Source organism: Orycteropus afer, unplaced genomic scaffold (genome assembly GCF_000298275.1).
Source record: "Orycteropus afer afer isolate SDZICR_OR568_19922 unplaced genomic scaffold, OryAfe1.0 scaffold00094, whole genome shotgun sequence".
NCBI classification, from domain to species: Eukaryota; Metazoa; Chordata; class Mammalia; order Tubulidentata; family Orycteropodidae; genus Orycteropus; species Orycteropus afer.
In genome coordinates, this window is record NW_006921681.1 from 3,032,539 (window position 1) to 3,054,637 (window position 22,099).

At 52.7% G+C, this 22,099-nt stretch overlaps 1 protein-coding gene across 1 annotated transcript in view; it reads left to right on the top strand.

Annotated features, from left to right (window-relative positions):
- The window catches only part of CAMTA1 (calmodulin binding transcription activator 1), a 1,273,846-nt gene that overhangs the window by 1,172,399 nt on the left and 79,348 nt on the right, over positions 1–22,099 (top strand). The window contains exons 10-11 of the mRNA XM_042781184.1: positions 3,005–3,131; positions 9,034–9,168. Of these exons, the coding sequence (XP_042637118.1) occupies positions 3,005–3,131; positions 9,034–9,168 (262 nt within the window). The remainder of the gene's footprint in view (positions 1–3,004; positions 3,132–9,033; positions 9,169–22,099) is intronic.

Consider the following 22,099-nt stretch of genomic DNA (forward strand, 5'->3'; position numbering starts at 1 on the left):
TGCTCTGCCCCCTGCCCTCCTCTGCCAGCAGGGGATGGTTTCTCCATCTGGCCCAGGCTTGACCACCCTCACTGAGGGCTCTGCATCAAGATGCAGAGACCCCGGGCCCTCTTTCTTGCAGACTAAATGATCAGCCACCACTTGGCCGCACTAACACTCCATGGCCTCCAGCACACACTTTGAAGGACAATTGTGGTTGGTGCCATCTCTGTAGCTCTACTCCGAGTGGTCCTCCTCTTATGGTGTGTTTTTTGGGGCCAGGCAGTTCCACCTTCTCTGCTCAGTCATCCAATTCACCTCTGGTTGAATCTGTAACCAACACACACACACACACAGGGTGCCCCTGTGCCTGATGATCCACTCTGAATGCATTGGAAATCTGTACCTTTTATCTTTGGACCCCCCAGGGCACTGAACCCTAGGATGGCATCATTGCCCCTCCCTGCCCTCTAAGTCCTTCTGCATCATCTCCCGCCACTGACACTCTGACTGCACCAGGTAGAAGAGGCTGCAATTAGAGCCATCAGGCCCTCACGTCAGGCATGCGTTTCCATGGGAACCGTGCCCTGAACTGATGAAGGCTGAGCTGTCCTGCAGTGGTTTCCATGGAGAAAGGCTGACGTTCTCCAGTAATTTCTGCAGTCCTTTGTGCTTCGCAGCAGCCCCAGCTCCACACTCACAGCTGTTGATTGGGGTTATTATTCCCCCTTTTTTTCTCTCATGGTAACTATTTGGGGCCTTTTGAAGCCACTGCTCTTTCACTTCCCAGGATCCAGGGAGGATTGGGCCCTGCGCTGGCCTTCTAGTGCTTCCAGACTCTGCTCTATCAGGCACACGTCCCAGTCAGGGACCCTCTCTGAGCCACAGTCCCAAGGGTGCTGACCCCTCACCTCACCACTCCAATGTAGCTCCATATCTCCCTGGGGAGCCATATGGAGAACCAAGGAATGTTAGAGTGGAGAGAGCCCCCAGAGAGGTCAGGTAGCTTACCTGAGAACATACCGCCTCTGAGGGGAAAGGGCTGGCCTCCTGCTTGGGCTGCCCGTGCTGCGCTCTCTTACTGGTCTCAAAGTCTCAGTTGTCTAGCAGTGAAATGACTGCTCCAAAGCCATCCCAGCCCAAAGGGCCATAGGAGCACAGTTGGAATGCCTTCCAGACAGAGAGTCCTTTCCCTGTGGCTGTCCTGGGCTGGGCTGTGGAGGAGCCACCCCTACCAGGCTGGAAACACCCCCTCCTGCTGCTGCTGCCCAAGGCCAGGAATGTTATGGGGAACTTCAGCAACAAGCCCTGCAACAAGGTCGTGGCAGGTAGGCAGGACGGGGAGGGGCCAACTGGCCTGGGACCTAGTCCAAGGAGAGGCCAAGCAAAAATAAATGAATGACTGGAAGGAGAGAGCAAGCCAACTTCCTGCTAGCACTAGGCAGCCGGCTGGGAGTCTGGCCTCTCTGTCCTTTAGCAGCAGGATGGGTGAGGTCAAAGATCACAGTTCTCCACACCACCACCACCATCACCACCACCACCACCCCAGTCTCAAGTAGGAGCACCTCTCCGCCTACTCCCTCTGGACACTAGGTGGCACTCTCCACCCTGTCCTAAGCAGATTTTGGCCCCCCTTGCTGGGAAAGGTGTTGCCCAGTTAGGGCGTAGGGGAAGACGGTGCTCTGGATGGCCAGGAAAGCCAGGGCAGCCATCACTCCCACCTTCTTTAGTCCTCAAGGAGAGCCACCCACTTCCCTCCACTGGGCAACCAGCCCCTCTCCCTGGCTATCTAAGCCTTACATTGGAGGCCATGTAATTCAGGGTTCACGTGGGACACAATTACGAATAAAAGGAGGTGCTATCCTTAATCATTGAACCAGGACTGTGTCACAAAGCAGGACTTCCCCAAGCACGGGGATAAGTGGCCACCACAGCCATCAGCAGTGGGAAGGGCCACTGTCCTGACAACCCCTCACTCCATGGCCTCAGCCCCATCCCCTGTCCCAGGGATGGTCCGAGCAGGAGGTCAGGAGGTGCAAGCTTTTTCCATGCTCTCTCTATCCCGGGCACCTCAAGTCCCTGTGAGCAGCCCTCTCCCCACTGAGCAGAGAAAGGTCACCTGAGGTAATCTCCCTGGCCCCAGCCCCAGCCCAGCCATGTGTGCGTCAGTGGCTTGCATGAAGGGGGCGCTGCGGAGGCCCGTCTGGCTGTGTGGGCGGCAGCACAGACGCAAGTGCCCTCAATGGCTCAGCAAAGGCAGGGAGGGCTCTTGCTCGGTCTCCACCCATCCCAACCACCCCCACCCCACCCCACCCCCGCTCCAAGCCCCAGACTCGGAGCTCCCAGGGCCAGCTCTGAGCCCTCCATGTCTGAGCACTTCGCCCCCATTTTCTGATTCTGCAGTCTTTCTCATTTCTGTCTTCATCCACTCCTCCCCCACTGAATTCCCTCCCTAGCTCCATTCTTACATCCCCAGGGGGTCCTGCCCCCACCCCAATTTCCCCGCCAGAGAACCTCAGGTCCCTGGAGCGAAGCTCAGATGCTCAGGCTTGTTGCAAAAGTCAGAGCTCCCTCAATCCATCCACAAGCAAAGGACAGAGCTCTCCCTTCCCTTCCCATCCTTCCAGGGTTCCCCCTCAGCCAGTCCTCAGGTGCTTCACGGGCTGAAAAGGCTTGGAGAACTGCGTTCCCTCTCAGCTAGAACTGAAAATGACACTGGAGAAGGGCAGGGGGCAGAAGAGCAGGCCTATGCTGGGCCAGGGGCATCTGGGGGACCCTAAAGGGTAAAGGGACCTGGCTGTGGGACCCCTCCTCCTGTCTACAGCGCTGGAACAGTGGTCCTCAAAAGTCAGGGTATATTGGAATCTGCGGGCTGTGGCCAAGAATCTGCATGTTTTACACGCACTGGGTAGCGTTAGGGGCACAGACCACCATTTGGGCAGTGTAGCTGCTACTGTCCAGGGGGCCAGGCCAGTGGTGCACTGGGGTGAGGGAGGGGGGGCTCACTTGTCTCTCTTCCCTCCAGGGAGGAGTGAAGGTCCTGATCACAGGCCCGTGGCAAGAAGCCAGCAATAACTACAGCTGCCTGTTCGACCAGATCTCAGTGCCTGCGTCCTTGATTCAGCCCGGGGTACTGCGCTGCTACTGCCCAGGTGAGAGGCTGCCCTCCGCCCAGGAGCCCTGGACTCAGCATCAGCCTTTGATGCAACCTTGAACAAATGTCTCTAGGCCTTAGTTTCCTGGGTTATAAAGGACTGAGTCCTGAGTGGTCTATTCTAGTGTCATCTTATTGGCTCACAGGTCCCACAATAGACCGGACACAGGACCCCTTGGCTGGGATTGAGAAGGGAGCGTGATAAAGGAACTAATTAGAGGAGCATGAAGCCACATTGATATACCCAGGGGCTGGCCCCTGCAGGAAGCGACTACCACCCCAAGTCTGATGGGGAGCAGGGTACGGGAGCTGATGAGGGCAGTGACTGGCTGGTGGAGGCGCCAGCCGGAGCTACAGCTGGGGCAGGATGCCTCTGCAGGAGAGACCACCTCTCTCCTGCCCCCTCTGGCCTTCTGCTGATGGCTTCAGACCCAAGCCAATCAGACACTGAGGGAGCCCAGGTGAGGCAGTCCACAGGGTGGGTCTCCTTGGGCAGAGCAGAGCAGAGAAGGATGGAGAAGGGAGGGGCAGGTGCAAACTGAGAATAACCAGCACAAATTCCTTTGAGCAGCTGATGGAGCTGTCTGCCCTGGCCCAGGACAAGGCACACACAGAATTTTCTTACAATCTCAGGGGCTCAGTGACCTCCCAGAAGCCCAGCCAGGAGCCTGTATACTGTCCTCTGTGCTCTGACATTCCCCACCACATCACCCCAGGGCTCCATCATCTTGGTGTCCAACTTGCCCTTGACTTCTGGCTATCTGGCTGGATGAGGGCAGGGACTATGAATTTCTGGGTCCCCAGATTTGACTGCTCACCAGAAACTTGGTGGTTCAAACTTACCAGCCACTCTGCAGAAGAAAGATGGGGCAATCTACTTCCGTAAAGATTTACCACCTCAGAAACCCAATGGGGGTCACCATGAGTCAGAAACGACTTATGGCAGTGAGTTTGGTGTTTTTGTTTTTGTTTTTTGGTTAGAGTGTCCACAGCAAAGTGCCTGGCACATCACAAGTGGGATCGTCACAAGAGTGAAGGAAGGAAGGAATTTCTAGAAGTTTGAAGTCAGTTTCTAGAGCTGGTGTTTCTGTTCCCTGGGTTGGTGTTGGGACAACCACTTGGTTGGTCCCTCACACACATCATTAGCTCCAGGGTTGGCCCATCAATTGAGCCTAAACAACGAGCAGGAGAGGGAGGACAAGGGACAGGGATAGTGAGGGAGGGGCCCATCCACAGGGAGGGACTACCCCAGGTTATCCAAAGCAAAAGAAGAGAATACTCCATGTGGAGACAAAGGATGGGGAAGAAGGGAGGGATGGGGCAGGAGCAAGGTTGACCAGGGCTACATGGCATAGTGCCTAAGGCATTTGACTGCTCACAGGAAGGTTGGCAGTTCAAATCTACCAACCACTGCACAGAAAGAAGACCAACCAAAAAAAAAAAAAACCAAACTCACTGCTGTTGAGTCAGATACAACTCATAGTGACCCCCTCCTTGTGTTTCTGAGGTGGTATCGCTCCAGAAGTAGATTACCCAACCATCCTTCCGGGGAGTGGCTTGTGGGTTTGAACCTCCAGCCTTCTGGTTAGCAATCAAATGCCTTAGGCACTAGGCCACCAGAGTTCCCATCTAATTCTGTAAAGAATTCTGGCAATCTAATTCTATAAAGATTTACTGCTTCAGAAACCCAATGGGGGTCGCTGTGAGTCAGAATTGACTCAATGGCAGTGGGTTTGCTTTTCTTTTTTGGGGGTGGTGGTGGTTAGGCAGGCCAGCAGGACTCCTTCCAGGTTCCAGGGAGGTCTGGTTGCCCCCTGGGCTGCCCCAGCCATCTGCCTCCCTCTGTGCCATCCCCCAGCCTTCTTTTCCACCATTTCCCCTGCCCCCGGAGCAGTGTCCCCAAGCCATGGACTAGGCTTATATTCTCAGTCCCTACTCCCTATTTGAGCCCAGCACCTCCTTCAGCACCCAGTCCAGGGAGCCAGGGTGGGTGCCTATGGTGGCCACCGCCCCTGGCCTTGCCCTCTCAGCCCCTTCACCCCCAACAGCTCTGCTCAGCCTGGAGCTCAGCCATTCTGGATGCCAGCCCAGGTAGGGTCAGCCTATTACAGCACAAGGACCTGTGTGGTTAATGTAGCAACCCCAACCCTGGGGTGGGGGTGGGAGAGGGCAACATGTTATTAAACTATCCACTTATCACCTACTGCTGGAACAGGGACTTGCTGGCCTATAAATAGATGCTACTTCCTGTACCTGGTTCTTGCCTGGCTAGAGACCTAGACCTTGCCTGTCCTCCCAAAACAAGGACTGACTTTTGCATGCCCCCTGGGTGAATGACTTGGAGAATCTGGGGATTCGAGTCAGTCACACCTGGGGAGCATCCCAGGTCAGCCAGTGACCACCATGGGCTTCAGCTGGAGCTGAGCCTGAAGGATAAACAGCTGAAGCCAGAATCAAACTGGCCTCACCCAAAGAAAGGCCCAGAGGCCTGTGAGCACAAGCTAGACCAGACCACCATTTTGGCTGGGAATGGTTGGGGAGGGGAGTACACAGGGATGCCTGGGGAAGAGGCATAGGAATTGGACAGACAACCACTGCTCAATGGCCTGGTGCACCCTGACCAAGAACAAGCTTGTTCCCAGGCCACTCCCATACCAGCAGCAGCTGACACACAGGCATGGAATCTGTCTTCCACAAGAATCTAGTTCTCATAGGACGGGGGCAATCTACTACATCATGAGCTCAGGGGAAAGGTGAAGGAGGGCTTCAGACTAGGAAAGGCAACTGGGTCAGTAAAGGAAAGAGAAATTCACCAACATGAAGACTGTTGAGTGCACAGCCCCATCCTAGGAGGTCACCCAAGGACAAATGATAACATTCAAAATGAGATGAACAAGTGCACTGTGTTTTAAAGCAATTCATCCATCAACTAGTTACTGAATGGCCAGAACATGGCAGGCCTGACCTTGGCAGTGGACCCAGGAGATGATAAGGACAGAGCCAGGGCCAGCTCTCACAGAGTTTATATTCTACTATGGGGATAGAAAATAAACCAGGAAACAAAGAAGTAACTTAGACAGTTGGTGAAAACTGAATCATGACACTAGAATATGGTAGTGTGACAAACAAATTTGGAAAAGGGCAGCTCCTTCGGATACACTGATGAGGGAAGGTCTCTCCCAGGCTGGGATTTTTAGCTGGGACCTGAATGATGAGCTGGAACTAGGCATAGGAAGGATGGAGGAAAATGTCCAGGCAAAAGGAAAAGGAAGTGCAAAGGCCCTGAGGGAGGAATGGGTTTGTGAGTTGGAAGAATATAAAGCCAGCTGGCTGTCTGCAGGAAGGCACGAATTGAACATAAGTGTGAAGAAGATGGCAGTCCTTCTTGGCCACGAGCAAGAATTTGATTTGATTTTAGTTGCAATGAAAGCCACTAGACAGTTTTAAGTGGGAGAGTAGCATGATCTAAATTATGTCTTTAAAAGATGATGCTGGGTGTGTGGGGGAAAGGATGGTGGGAGGGAAGTGTGAGAATGGAAGCAAGGAAACCACTGGAAGAGGGTAGAAATGGGGGTAATCTTTTCTGACCTAAAAAGAAACACTTCCTGGGTGCCCGCCCTTGGACAATGAATACTCTCACTAGTCTCCTTGAAGGAAGGTTGGAATATGGCTCTCCCACACACACATTATTCCAGCAGGCACAGGTCCCAGGTGTGTTAAGGTTACCCTCAGCAAGAAACTAATGCAGGGGTCTAGGCAAGAAATGATGGTGGCTTGGACCAAGACCAAGAGAAGTGGGTGGATGGAGGATTCTCTGAGTGGGTAGAACTGGCCAGGCTCCCTGATGGACTGATTGAAGGCAGAAGAAAAACATGGAAGATTCTGAGTTTAATCCTGCATGGCTAGGCCTCTGGGCTGGACCCAGGAGACCACAATGGGCCCTCTCCACTCCATCTCTCTGGGGGAGGAAAGGGATGCCTTCAAATCTGGCACCATGCCAGCATCACTGCAGGCTGTATCCATGCCAGGAGAGGGAGGGTGGGAGAGGAGCAGCAACTAAGGAGGCCCTGTGGCTAGGACATTTGGTACCATGGAAGCCTTAAGCCCCCCAAGGGCTGGCCGAGGGGTAAAGTCTTGCTAAGCAGAGCAGAGTGGACTCAGGTGAAGGTATGTGTGCTGACCACCCTTCCCTTCTGCTGACAAACCAGTCAAATCTCCAAGGAGGAGAGTGACCACAAACTTGGAAGTCTGCCTAGGGAAGCCATCCAAGCCACAAGAGGTTCTGGACTTGGCTGGAGGTGCCTTCCCAGAGAGGTGCCACTGAAGGTCCTGGGTAACTCCCCTATCCTGGATCCAGGTGGCTTAGGTTGTGGCGCAGGGCTGGGTCAAGCCAGGGTGGGAAGCACAGGGGAAAGGAACCTTAGGCAGTGCTGTCCTGAAGACCTACTCTGGGAACAGCAGCAAGATGGCCATTTCCTTGAAATGTATAGACTGGAGAAGAATGAGACTACAAGTCACAAGTTATTTTCCCATCAGAAATGGAATCTGCATTAACCTTTATGGGAGGAAAACCGGGGCTTCACTCTGCCCCAGGAACAGCTGACTTGGACACCATCCTTTGAGTCTGTAAGCTTCTGAAAACCAAGCGCCCAAACAGTAATGTGATCCCCACATGTGTCCTCCTAGAAATCTGTCCTGGGGAGGCCCTGGGCACCTGGTGTTCCAGAAAAGCAGGACAGAGAGAGCACATAACACTGACGGCAACCAGAGGATGAAGCCAGGCAGGCCAGGACAGCCTGCACACCCACCATAGTCCACAACCACCTTGTGGACCACAGGCCAACCCTGGAGATTTCTACAGAGCACAAGCAATGGCCTCAATCAACCCCAGGACTTAGCAGGGCTCCACTGTGCGTTGGCTTTCATCTTGCAGGCAGTATGAAAGCTTTCCATTCATTTATTCAACAATGACAGTATCTGCTGAGCTCTGTGCTGGGACCTGGGCAGTGAATCAGGCCAACAAGAGCCTTGTCTTCTGGAAGCTTATCACCTGGCTGTTGGAGGGAGGTGCATACTTCATGCCAGCACCTCCGGCCGAGTGCCCACTGGGACCACACTCTGTGGGACTAGAGTAACAGACACAGCCGAAGCTCCTGCTTTCATCAGGGCGGCAGAAGAACTTCTAAAAATATATGGAATTGAGTGCGGACAAACTTTGTCCTCACAAAAGATGACACAGAGAAACAAGGGTAAAGGAGTCCAAAGAAAATTCTACCTAGGATGGGTGGAACAAGGGCAGAAGCCAGCTAGCCATTGGGTAAGGGTAGAGATCTTCATTCATTCTTTCATTCATGTTATTTGACAAATCTATATTGATCTCCCAGTCTCTGCCCTCACTGAGGAAACGACATGTTAGGGAGCAGATGAACAGGCAGACAGTTACAACATAGTGAGGCCTGCTGTGATGAAGGGTGATAATAGGGCTCCCAACTGAGTCTGGGAGCTCTGGTAGCATAGTGCCTAAGGCACTTGACTGCTAACCAGAAGGCTGGTGGTTCAAACCCACCAGCCACTCCTCAGAAGGAAGGTTGGACAATCTACTTCCAATAGTGATACTGCCTTGGAAACCCAAGGAGGGGTTGCTATGAGTCCAGTCCAACTCGATGGCACATAACAACAACAACAACAACAACTGAGTCTGGGGAGAGAAACCTTCCTGAAAGAAGTAGCATCATGTTTGGGATTTGAGGAATGAGCAAGTGCAGACTAGAATTAAGGATATGCAGACATTAACCTAGGAAGTACTGTGGGGAGGTGGCACCCAGGTTCCAGTGTGGCATACTGGGCTGAGAGTAAGTACTACCCACCCCATGCCCTGACACTCTCTTTTTTGCTTCCAGCCCATGACACTGGTCTTGTGACCCTACAAGTTGCCTTCAACAACCAGATCATCTCCAACTCAGTGGTGTTTGAGTACAAAGCCCGGGCGCTGCCCACTCTCCCTTCCTCCCAGCACGACTGGCTGTCGTTGGACGGTAAGGACAGCGCTCGGGTCACCTGGCCAGGTGGTAAAAGAGGGATCCCTGTGGGCTCTGGGCACAAGATATGGAAAGGAGAGAGTGCCCAGTTTTCCTGGTTCCTTCTTGGAGGTTTTGGGGAGAGGTGAGTTTCCTCCATCTGGCTATGTGTGTCTCCACAGTTGGGCAGCCATGTCTGGCCACTGGCTGGACCTGCCCTCAATTTTTGTCTGGCCCTGAGACAGAATGAAATAGGTGAAGCTGGGCCTATGCCTGTCACTCCTGCCAGCCAGGGTGTCTGAGTGGCCAGATGAATCCCTGAGGAGCCCCCAACACAGACCCCCCAAGAGGCCCCAATTTCCCTCCATCCACAGACAGACCCTTGAAGCACCCCTCCCAAGGTCCCCATGTCTACAGACAGACCCCTGAAGGGCCCTGAAGTCCCCCTTTCCACAGACAAATCCTGAGTCACCAAGAGGTCACCCTGTCCACAGAAGACTCCTGAAAGACCCCAAGGTCCTCCTGTCCACAGACAGATCCTGAGGAGCAGGGTCCGAGTGCCCTGGGCTGCCACTTCCAGCTGTCTCCAGGATTTCCCTGGAGCAGAGGCACCACCTGCCAGCTGCACTCAAGCCTCAAGCCTCCTAGAGAAGCAAGCAGTGTGACGCTGAGTTAAGATGGCTCAAGGTGGCTTCTCTTAGATCCTGAGGCCTGGGTAGGTGAGCCGATGTGTGTGAGTGCTTCTGCCAGCCTCCTTGTGGAAGCCTTCAGCCACTTTCACCACATGCTCCTTGACTTAAGCAGCTGCCTAACAGGACCTTTGACACAAGCCCAGGGTCATGCTGGCGGCACAGGGAGGAGAGCCGGGGCTTCCTCTTGGCAAAAAGGGAGAAGACAGGACCTGCTAGCCAAGGAAAGGCAGGGCTCCAAGAGCCAGCTGCACCCACAAGGTGGCTCTGTGCTGGCTGCCACCCTTGGGCATCTGAGGCTCTGGAGAAAGAAGCTGCCAATGACAGGATGTGTACTGCCTGGGTCCATAACTGTCTTTCCCAGCCTGGCCATAGGACTCACTGGAGCTTAGGAGCTGAGCCAACAGTTTGCTCTCTGCATAGGGGACAGGGTGCAAGGAGTTGCTTGACAAGACCTCAGGAGCAGGACAGCCAGCTGAGGTGCTAGGCAGTGAGGAACCTCGGTAGAGACCTCCCTGGTCTGCAACACCAGGTCCTGAATAGGGTCTGTTGCTTAATCACCCCACCCCCACCTATGACAGCCCCTTCTGTCTGTCCTTCTCAGACTGTGCCTTGCTGCTAGCTGTGGGAAGGACTTCTGGGCTTGGGCCCATGCCCTGGGCAGCTTTCCTGAGTGCCTGCATGCGGAGCTTGGCCTCCTCCCAGCCTGGCCCCAGCAGTAGACAGGGTGCCTACAGCCTCCCTGGCCGGCGAACCCTTAGGAGCTGTTTCCAGAGGTGGCTCTGGGTCAGCAGGCATCCGTACCCTGGCCTCAGCTGCCTGGGAGCACCACAGGGCCTTGGCAGCATTCCTAGCTGCAGAGGGAGCCAGGTGGGGCTATGGCCCTGGCCTGCAGAATGTAACAGAGAAGGGGAGGGTGACAGGGGCTCCTGTTCAGGACATCCGGTTTCAAGTTTGGAAAACAAGTGGGGACCAGAGCCGGGGACTCTGCAGAGCCTTGGCTCTCCCTGAGTGACCTGGTCTGCCTCACTGGGCGGGGGGCAGATTCAAGGCTGCTGGGTGAAAAGCTTGCCTGGGAGGTGGATCCTTTTCAGAGAGCAAGTCTCGGCAGGCAGCGCACCAAGCCTCGGAAAGGCAGCTGCCCCAGGAAGCTCAGGGCGCAAGCTGTGCCGGCAGGCTGACTTTGGGGAGGGTGCTTGTGCAGAGTCCAGGAAAGGGAGCTGCCCTCACTGCTTCATGATAAAAGCACTCTCAGGCGATGAGCTTACTGCCATGCTGGGCACCTGCTCCCTGGCAATCTCCTCCCTGGAGACTTCGAGTTCTGCCATCGCTAGCCCTCCAGGTTGAAATAAGCACCCTCCTCGCTCTGGCAGGACTCAGAGATGACAGGCTAGGGAGGAAATGTGACAGTGCCAACCTCCATCTGGCACTGAGGATTTGGTCTCTGAGGAGTGTTGGCCCTGTGCTGCCACTGACCTGGGCACAGCTAGGGGGATGTTGGTGCCACAGTGGCTTGGACTCTGCTGAATTGGACTGGCCCAGCCTGGCTCAGGGAAGGATGGTGCCAGTTAGTCATCCATCATGGCCCAGGCTCCCTGCAGAGAGCAGAGCAGAGCCCTGAAGTTTCCCCATCCATCTCGGACCCTCTGGTCTTGGCCAGCTGTCCTTTCAAGTAATGGAGGGAGGATAGGGTCTGGGGCAAAGAACCTGTGAAACTCAACCAAGCGGGAGAAGCCTCTGGTTTCCCCTGTGGGAAGAGTGGAGTTTGCCTGGTTCCTTCATGAATACATGAATACAAGTGCCTTATTCACCCAGGGATCATTTTCTCAGCAGGTCACCAGCCTGATAAATGATAACAGGACTAGGGGGTGGGGGGTGCGGGAGCAGCCCTGCAGCCCCACCACCAGCGGCATAATCTGCCCCCGGGGCTGCTGGGATAGCCAGCCGGGAAAATGGGGGATCCCTGGCGCTCCAGCCAGTCCCTTGACTTGGCAGTGAACTCCTGTAGTTGGAAAGATGCTGCAGCGGCCAGTTGAAGCTTTCTCTCTCTCTGCCCTCAGCTCCCAGCTCTGCAGAGCCTCAGCTCCGCCCCCCGCCCCCAAGGTTCCTGAGCAAATCCTCAGTCAGAGCAGGTTCCGCGAGAAATTTGTGCCTCGCCGACCAGGCGGAGGGGGCGTGAAAGCTGCAGCAGCGAGAGGGCTGCAGCAGCGAGAGGGCTGCAGCAGCAAGAGAACAGGGCAGGGCGCGCTGCGGCGCGTGCACACACGGCACACCCGGGACACACGTGTCCTCGCGCGCACGCCAGCCCACAGCTGCAATGCAGGGCCCGAGAGGACCGGATTGGAGGGCTGTGCCCGGCGGGGCTGGCGGTACCACGCGCCCGGCTCCGCTGCGGCAAAACGCCGGTGTATCCAAAGGGCTGAGCCTTTCGCTCGAGCTCGAAGAGTAAACAATGATGTGCAGACCGCGGGCTCCTCTCCTGCGCCGAGGCCCGCTGCGCGCGCTTCCACGTCCACTGTCCATCACCGGCTCTGCATCCTGGCAGCGCTGTCTGCTCCTCCCCCGTCCCAGAGGGGAAAACGTTTTGGGGAAGAGAATGTCTGCCTTCATTTGATTTAAAAAATAGATTTGTTTGCCAGATTCAAGGCCGAGTGGGGGCTGCAGCGCAGAGCGCGGCGAATCCAGGCGCGCGCAGCAACTGCTGCGCAATCTTTGTCTCAGAGGCTCAGCCTCTGTCCCCGCGGCACAGCCTGTGTCTGCCAAGTCCAGCCCAGTGAGGCTGATCACGTGCCTGGGGGAAGGGGCGATCGTAACAAAGGAGGGACTGCGGCGCGGGGGCCCCAAGCCTCCAACATGTGGCTGGGGCGCAATCATCCAGGCAGACAAGGGGCATGGATATTGGGGGAACCAGGTGGAGCCAGAGTGGCCAGACCCGCCTGAGACAGATTTCCAGGAGCGCAGCCGGCTGGGTGCGACTCCCAGACCGAGGGGCTTTGCCCTATGAGCTCCGGAGACAGAGGCCTTGTCTGCCCAGACTACCAGAGCCTAGCTCAGGGCTAGCAAACAGTAGAGAGCAGTGTGTATTTGCTGTGGGCGTGCGTGAAGGAATGAATGAGTGAGCAATTGTTAAGACACAGCAAAGGAGCCTGATCCAGCCTAACCACCCAATGAAGGCTTCACAAACAAAGTGACCCTTTTCACTGAGCTCTGAAGACTGAGCAGCCTGCAGCTTGACTAAGAGGATAAGACAAGGTATCCCAGGGAAGAGGGAGCAGACATGAGAAAGGACAGTGCAGGAGTTTGACCCAGGCTGCCTAGGAACTGGCGTTTTCAAAGCAAATTTCTCTGGGCCTAACCACAGACCATTTGCACTGACAAAGTTGGGTCCATGCTGGGTGACTGGTTTTGGATCCCAGCTCCAGCTCCCAGGTTGGTCTGGAACAGGCCAGCCATGCATCCCCTGCACATGATAGGGAGGACTCCAGGCAGAGGCAAGCAGTGTGAGGTTTACCCTGGAAATGAGTTGAGAAGCATCTCTGGGAAATCTCACTTCTGCCTTGGATAGGAGCTGTGGGTACAAGCAGGACCTGCCTTGGACAGGACCTGTGGACTGCTGAGTGTGAGAGGATCTACCATGTGTTTAGAAGGACTTTTGGTGGCTTTGTTTTTTTAAAAAAAGGATAAACGGAGGGTGTTAAAAATTGCACTCTGGAGAGTGAGGGGTGGGGCTGGCCCACATCCCAGCCAAGGGTCACTTTAGGCAACTCCTTGTCCCTGAAGAGAAGGTGAGTGGAACTTCTTGTGTTGTTCTTTCTCTCCTTACAGCCATCTGACTCTATCCAAGACCAGGTTGAGAAGACCCAGGGTCCCCTATCTCTGCCCCACCCCCACTGGATACTTCTCAGAGCCCCACTAAGCCACCCACACTTAGACACTATTTCCAGTTGCTTCTTAGGCTGTGAGCCTGCTGACTGGGTCAGAGGATTGGCACAAAGCCACATGTTAGGCAAGCCTTCTCCTGGTGATCCTCAGAGTAGGTGGAACCTTGTCATCACAAGCAGAAAGCAGAGCAGGAACTGGAGGTTCCTGGGACAGCCTCAGGCAATGTGGACACCTCCAGCAAGCCAAAGCCAGAGGTTGTCAGCCCACTGGTCAACCAGCATTCATCAGTAACCTGACTTCGGGACTGGCCTGGGTCCTGCTTAGGTCTCTGAGAAGACAGCCTCTGTTAGGGCTAAGGTGGTGGGGGAAGGGCAAGGACAATTTGGCCCCTGGTTTGGCCTTCTGGTCTGCCCAAGCCCTCTGTGCTGACAGTGGAAGAAGATGTGTGGCTGGGGTGTTCCCCAGCTATGTCCTGCCTTGCAGCTGCTGCCCTGGCTGAAAGAGGGCTTGTCCCTCATACATGGCTGTGGTTCTGTGGCCTCTCCCCTGCAGGGTGGTTTCTAATATCTTCTCTGGCTCCATCCACCAAGATGAGGAAACCACAAGGCAGCCCTGGGGCAGTGGGGGAGGTCATTCCAGCTGTGCTACTCAGGCCCACAGGAGGCCCCTGCATGCTCCCTTCCTCCCATGGTGACACTCTGGGGCTTTCTGATGAATGTGCCTGAGCTAGCTCCCTCCAGCCTACTCTCCAGTCACCTTCATCTGGGCCAATTTGGTGATGCTCATACCATTTCACAAAGGGACATGTGTACCACATAGAAACAGGAACCAATTCCAAGAGCATCACCTTCACCAGGTGACCTAGTGCAGAGGGGTGGAAGTTATTTAGTTATTGAATAATTTAAAATGTCACCATTTTACTAAAACAAATACAGTTTGCCTTAGGAAGTAGAACACAACATTTATATGATTAAAATGAAACATACCATGTCATGAATTGTCTGGACTTCAGACAGCTGCTTGGAGTCCGAACCATAGTCAGACCCTAGAGTCCCACTCACCCTACCAGAGCCCGTTGGAGGAGAAGTTTGAGAAGCATTGAGGTAGCATCCTGTAAGTAAGCGGGTGGCAGTACTGAAAGCTTTCTGGTGTTCCCCCAGAGTGGTGTCTGGGGCATACAAATTTGTTATCTCAGGGTCTTTGGGTCTTTCTTTGTATTAAAAAAAAAAAAAAAAAATTTAAAGACTGCTGTTGAGTTGATTCCAACACAAAGCAACCCTATAGGATAGAGTAGAACTGCCCTGTAGGGTTTCCAAGGCTGTAATCTTTAAGGAAGCAAGACTGCCACAGTTTGAACTGCCAACCTTTCAGTTAGTAGCTGAGCACTTAACCACTGTACCACCAGAGATCTATAATTCTTTGTTTAAGGGTAACATAAGAGACACAGGTGGTGGCATAAGAAGCTGGTTTGACCTAATTTTATACTTGAGACTAGAGCTGGGTGGCATGACTATCCTCCTCTCTGAGCTGCACCTACCCAGCCAGCACTTTGCTCCAAAGCCTGACCCCCTCCTCCTCAGTGTCTCATCCTCTGTGGAGTCCACATACCTTACAGATTGGGAGGAGGGGTACATGGGCCCATTTGCTCTGCTAACACATTTTTTTAGATACCATAGAGAGTGGGGATTGTGCCAGTGTCCCATCTCTCCCTGGGGAGCATCTTAGCCTTGGGACTCCCCAGGAGCCAGCTATTTCTCCTTAGTCAGGGGACCAAGGGGCCATCCTCAGATGCCTCCTGGGGAAATCATTTTCAGCTGGGGCCACACCAAATCTGTCTATGAGGAGATCCTCTGGGTGGCAGGGAGTGGGTCACCTTGGGGCTGGACATCTCCAGCCTCCTTGCAGCCATTATAAATAAATGATCCCTTCAGGGAAACTGCTTGTGGGAGAACACACAGCCCCTACAGATGCTGGGAGGCAGCCTTGGCCACCTCAACCTTTCTGTGAGGGCAAAAGGCAAAGAAAACACCTTGGGGGAAGCCCCCAGAAGATCACAGATCTGTCGCCAAGTCATCCCAAGCCTTGAAGGTGGGAGGCTCAGACCCTCCCATGGTCAACCAACTTGTCCTTATCCATGTGCTATGGGGCTTGCCCCCAGGAATCCAGAGGAGCAAATGACATGGCCCCATCCACAGCCTTGTTGAAGATAAGACTGGCCACAGACAGCACCTGAGGCCTTGCTGAAGGTTTACACTGCATGGGACTCTGACCACATGTGTGAAGGACAAGGGGAAGGACGAGGTACAGCCCTGATCCTGAAAGCTGGCTCAGCAATCACTGAGGGAGTTAAAGGGCCACAAACTTACAGTCCAAGGTGGCATGTTCTAAGGAGTGTCACAGGAAATGCAACTTAACACAACATTTATTGAGTATTTATTATGTGAACAGTGGCAATCACTTGGGGATGTCCAGACATTGGTAAGACAAGTTCCTATCCTCAAGGAACTTTGTTTTCCATGTGGGAGACCCAGGTACAATGCCCAGCCAATTCACCTTATGTGAAACCACCACCCATCTGTCACTGGAGGCTTGTGTGTTACTCTGATACCAAAAAGGTTGCAGCAGAGCTTCCAGACTAGAAAGAAAGTCCTGGTGATCTACTTCCAAAAACCAGCCAATGAAAATCCTGTGGATCACAATAGTCCAATCCACAACTGATCAGGGAATGACGCAGGACTGGGTATTATTTCATTCCGTTGTTCATGGGGTCGCCGTGAGTCAGGGGCTGACTTGATGGTAGCTAACAACAGCCTTGTCACTGAGCTCAGAGCCATAGTCTTCCCCAGCCTGGGGCAGGACAGGAAGGGCAGGAGATCCTGATCATGTGCCTCCCACTGTCTCCACCTCCTCCTTGTACAGCAAGAGCAAAGGACCTGGGCCCTGCTTTCATGCCTTGTCCTCTGGAGCTGGGTGGCAAACTGCATGAGGCCTGCCGGCCTGAGAAAGGCAACTTTTCTGTGCCTGGGCTCAGGGGATGTCCGCTTCTGCTCTGAGTCCCAGAAGCAGTCTCCCTCTCCATTGTTCCCCACTGGAGTACAAGGGCTGGAGATGACCCCTACAGCAGAAACAAACTGTGATTCATTCCCGCATGGGCCTTCCTGGCCACCCACAGGTGGTTGTTGCTGGTGGGGGAGATACAAGGATGCTCAGTCGGGCCAGAAAACCACTTGGTAGGCCTGCTCAGATAATCCCCTATTACTCTTGGGTTGATTCCAGCCCTAGACCCTATAGGACAGAGTAGAACTGCCCCCACAGGAGTTCCAAGGAGGCAAATCTTTATGGAAGCAGACTGTTACATCTTTCTACTGCAGAGCATCTGATGGGTTCAAGCCATTGACCTTTTGGTTAGCAGCTAAGCACTTAACCACTGTGACACTAGGCCTCCTTCAGGTAATTACACCTGCTCTCATAATTCTGCCACAGCATCTGGATTCAGGTCAGCTGCTCTCCAGAAGCCACAGCCTCCAAGGAAGGCCTCTTGACAAACCTGGGGCCACAGAGGGACCAGAAGCCCAGGAAGGTGGCTGGTCCAGGCCAGGGTTATGCTGGCCTCCTTAACTTTTCCCATGACTAACTTCCAGAATCTGCTTCCCTGGAAGAGAATGGAGTTGGATTATGTGTTTCTAGTGGTGGAGAAAGTGGTCCTGAGACTGAGACTCAGAGCATCATCAAGGAAGAGAAGAAGCAGGGCTTAGTTGGGAACTAGTGCAGCCTCCGGGAGGTCCCAGAGCAGAGTAAGAGAAGACCCTTCCCTCCCAGTCAGCTCCACGCAGGATGAAGAAGGCAAAGCTCATATTCCTCCAGCTCGGCCTGTGGTTTTGGCTTCATCCAGGAGTGAGATGCTCTCCTTTTAAGAGCCCCTAAAGATGCATAAGGAAGCCCTGGTGGTGCAACAGTTAGGCTCTCAGCCGCTAACTGAATCCACCCAGCCACTCTGCAGGGAGAGAGACCTGGCGATCTGCTTCTGTAATGGTGACAGCCTAGGAAACCCTAAAGGGTGGTTCTACTCTGTCCTGTCAGATTGCTATGAATCATAATCAGCTGGATGGCAACATGTTTAATCTTTACAGGAGCAGATCGACAAATCTTTCTCCTGGGGAGCCACTGGGTGGGTTCGAACTGCTGACTTTTCAGTTAGCCGCAAAGAGCTTAACCACTGTACCACCAGGGCTACTTTTCCATAGGTATAGGCATTAGGATTTGCAATGCATATTTTAGAGGGACACAATTCAATGCATAACATCTGCCAAAGCCTGCGATGCACTGGGATTGAGCAGAGAACTCTGCTCCAGTTCCCTTGTTTGGAAGAGCTAGAGATATCTTGGGTCACTTCACTAGCACCAAGCTACATCGATTGGTCTTGAGACACATGAGAGAGCTGGCAGACCTCTGAGTTACCATGGTTGTTGCTGGATCCAGAGCTGCCCCCACCCCAGGAGTAACAACAGCTGACATCTGAGTGCTTCCTGCCTGCCAGGCCTTCTCCATGAAACATTCACTCAAACTGCACACCAACCTACAAGGTCCCATTTCATAGAAGAAGACATTCCGACACACAGTGACAGGTGGTGATGTCATAAGCAGGCAGTCTGACTCCATTCTCCTCTTCTTGACCTTCATACAATCTCCCCTGACCCTCCTCTCTCTATTGCAACAGCGTTACTCTGAGCTGGTCTTGAGCTAGAAGCATCCCTTGTCCCTGCTCCTCCACTCCCCTTGCTTCCTGCCTTAGTTCTCTCGTGCTGCTATAGCAGAAGTTCCATAAGTGGGTCCTTTAACAAACAGAAATCTATTTTCTCACAGGTTAGGAGGCTAGAAATCCAAATTCAGCACACACTTCAGGCGAAGGCTTCTCTGTCTTTATTGGCTCTGAGGGAAGGTCCTTCTCTCTTTTCAACATCTGTGGGGCTGGCATTCCTTGGAGATCTACATATGTCTTGCCATCCATCTTCCCCTGGGTCTAGGAGCTTCTCAGTGCAGGAAACTCAGGTCCAAAGGACACACTGTACTCCTAGCTCTTCTTTCTTGGTGGTAGTCAGGTCCTTTGGATCTCTGCTCGCTTGCTTAATCTCTTTTATATCTCAAAAGAGATTGATTCAAGATCCAACCTAATCCTGTAGATTTTATCTTGTCTCATTAACATCACAGAGGTTAGGATTTGCAGCACATAATATAATTACGTCAGTTCACAAAATGGATGATAATTACATACTACTGAGAATTACGGCCTAGCCAAGTTGACACATTTTTCGGGGGACACAATTCAATTCATGGCACTCCCCTCACCCCAAAACCAAGCAATTTATCAACTATTGTTTCTAGTTGATTTTCAACTCATAGAAACCCCATGTGACAGAGTAGAACTGCCCCAAAGGGCTGTCTTGGCTGTAATCTTTATAAGAGCAGATCATCAAGTCTTTCCCCCATGAAGCTGCTCGGTGGGTTCAAACTGCCAACCTTTTGGTTAACAGCTGAGCACTTCACTAGTGCGCCAACAATCCATAGGGCTTCCTTCTCTGGTCTCTGCCATGTGTCTCTCAGTCCTTCATGTGCATCTCATATCTGGGCTAGAGTTTCCCAGCTGGCTTGCCTGCTACCACTTCCCTTCTCTTCCCATCCATGGATCCCTGAGGCATCAGAAAGGCTTGATGGAGTTGCCTGGTTTGTGCAAAGTCTTGTCCACTAGGAGAGACAGACAAGAAACCCACAGTTATAATGCAGTGTGCTAAGATCTGTAGGAGAGAGGTATACGGGACTATGGAGCATTTGTTTCGGGTGGAGAGTGTCTGTTTCTTGGGAAGGTCCAGATAAACTAACCTTCCAGCATAATATGTTGTAGTTGTTGTTGGATGCCATCAAGTCAGACTTCCTCATAAAGTTTCCTTGGCTGTAATCTTTCAGGAAGTAGATCACCAAGTCTTTCTGCTATAGAGCCACTAAGAAGGTTTGAACCTCCAACCTTTTGGTTAGCAGCCTAGCACTTAATCACTGCACCATCACAGTTCCTTCCAGCATAACATATAAGCTGACCTCCACCTGTCTGTCTTTCTCAACTGATCTTCGGGCCTCCTTCTTCTCCTGCAAAACACTCTGCCCCACACTCTACCAAAATACTCAGGGAAACCAAACACACTATGTTATTTCTCACCTCTGGGCCTTTTGAACATGCTGTCCCCACTGGTCCCTCCAGTCTTTTCCTTATGGCTGCTCTTTTTAAAATTTCCACTCCTAGGCCCCCTTCTCTACAAAGCTCATCCCTCCCATGCAGGATGCCTCTTTTTCATCTGGCTTTCCCATTACTCTTATAAAGTCCTCCATTAACAATTCTTCCTGTGGAATCATTTATTCAATCACTGCTCATTGACTCCCCATTAGGTGCCAGGCACTGTGCCAAGTGCTGGGAATCAAAATGAACAAAAATGGATGAGGTCCTAGCACTCACCGAGCTCACCAGAGCAGATGAAGGTAGACCAGTTAGTTGTTTAAGCTAGAAATGGTTCTGGGGAGAAGGGGATAGATTCAAGGGACATTTAGGAGGTGGCATCAATAGGACTCATGTGTCCTTAGGTGGTGCAAATGGTTAATGCGCTTGGCTGCTAACCAAAAGTTTAGAGGTTAAGTCCACCCAGAGGAACCTAGGAAAAAAGGCCTGTCAACCTACTTATGAAAAATCAGCCATTGAAATTCCTGTGGAGCCTAGTTCTACTCTGACACACATAAAGTTGCCATGAGTCAGAGTGAACTCAACAGCAACTGGTTATCATTAGTACTTGTGGATGGATTAGATACAGAACTCTTCTGGTTACCTAGTGCCACATTGACAGGCATATACCACAATGGTATGGCCTTAGCAAACAGGAGTTTATTCTCTCACAGTTTGGAGGCTTTAAGTCTGAGTTCAAAATGCCAGGCTCTAGGGGCTGTGTGAAAGCCCCTTGACCTTGGGGTTTAGCTCTGCCTCTTGCTCCCGGCACACTGAAGCTAGAGGCATCTCTTCACTTAGGCAGCTACTGGCTGCTGAGGCTAACAAGCCCAAGGTCGACAAGTAAAAAGGCATAGTCCTGATGTTACCAAACCACATGGTAGGCCATTAATTCAGCCGGCTGCTGAACAATGACATGGCTATATGCAGAGTCCAAGTGTGCCATAAGCTAGAGTCTATCCCCAAGGGTTCTTCTTATCTACAGGAAGCAGACCACATCCCAAAGGCAGCTAGCTACTCAGCTGCTTGTTGTAGGTCCCACCATGGAGTTGATTGCCAGTCTCATCATGGGGAATAACTACCACGAGCTGCCTAGCCACTCAACCAGGCCCAGCCAAGTTGACATACAAATTTAACTACCACAAGGACCTCCACGTGATTCACCCTGGAGGAGGACCAGATCAAGAGTGTGGCTGAATTTAAGGGGACTTTAAGACATCCATCTGGAAATTCAATGGCAAATGGACTTCAGCCCCAGAGCTTAGAGTGGTATATGGGCAGGAGACAGGAATCTATGGAATGTCTGCACAGAGATGGGGCATTGAATGAAATGAGTCAATGGGTATGGATGAAGTTCCTGAGGCTAAGAATATTGATGAGTCTTGAGGCCAATACCTTTTATCTTAATTATCAATATATCCCAACATCTGCCACAGGTGGAAACATAATAGGTTCTCAATACATGTTTCTTTAAGGGATAGACGGATGAGCAGCTGAATGGATAGATGAATGAAGGATGGATGGATGACCCCATAGTGTCTTGTGACCATTGTCCTCACTGCTGTCTTCAGCTTTAGGCTACAGCAGCCCTGATGTCCTCTTTGATGTCAGAACCAGACTGGGGAGGGTTTCCAGAGCTGACCTGGCATTGACCAGGCATCTCACCCTCTTCCCTCTCTTCTCATTACTAGCCAAGCTTCAGGCAAGTGACCCAAAACAAGCATGGAGAAACTTGGCCCTAAGCTCCTTCCTTACTGTATGTGTCATGGGGCTGCCTTCAGAGCTCCTGAGGAGACAGCAGGTAAATTCTCACTGGAGTTGGAAAATGGGGGGAGAAAGCAATTCTCTTCCCTGAGTTTCTCAGATCTATCTACTCTCTGTGTCTCAGAGAGGCAGGGGACTTACCAGCCAAGTCCTTAGCAAGTCATTGCCTAGTGTGTTCCATTTCAGGTGGCCTGGAAGAGGCCATCTGACCCTTGTGACTCCCTCATCACCTGACCCAGCACCACCCTAGTCTAATGAATAAATGAATGAGTGGGTGGGTAGCATAGGCAGGGACCATGAAAACCTGCCTGCCTGTCCACGCCCAGCCACATGGAATCCCAGTAGGCCAAAA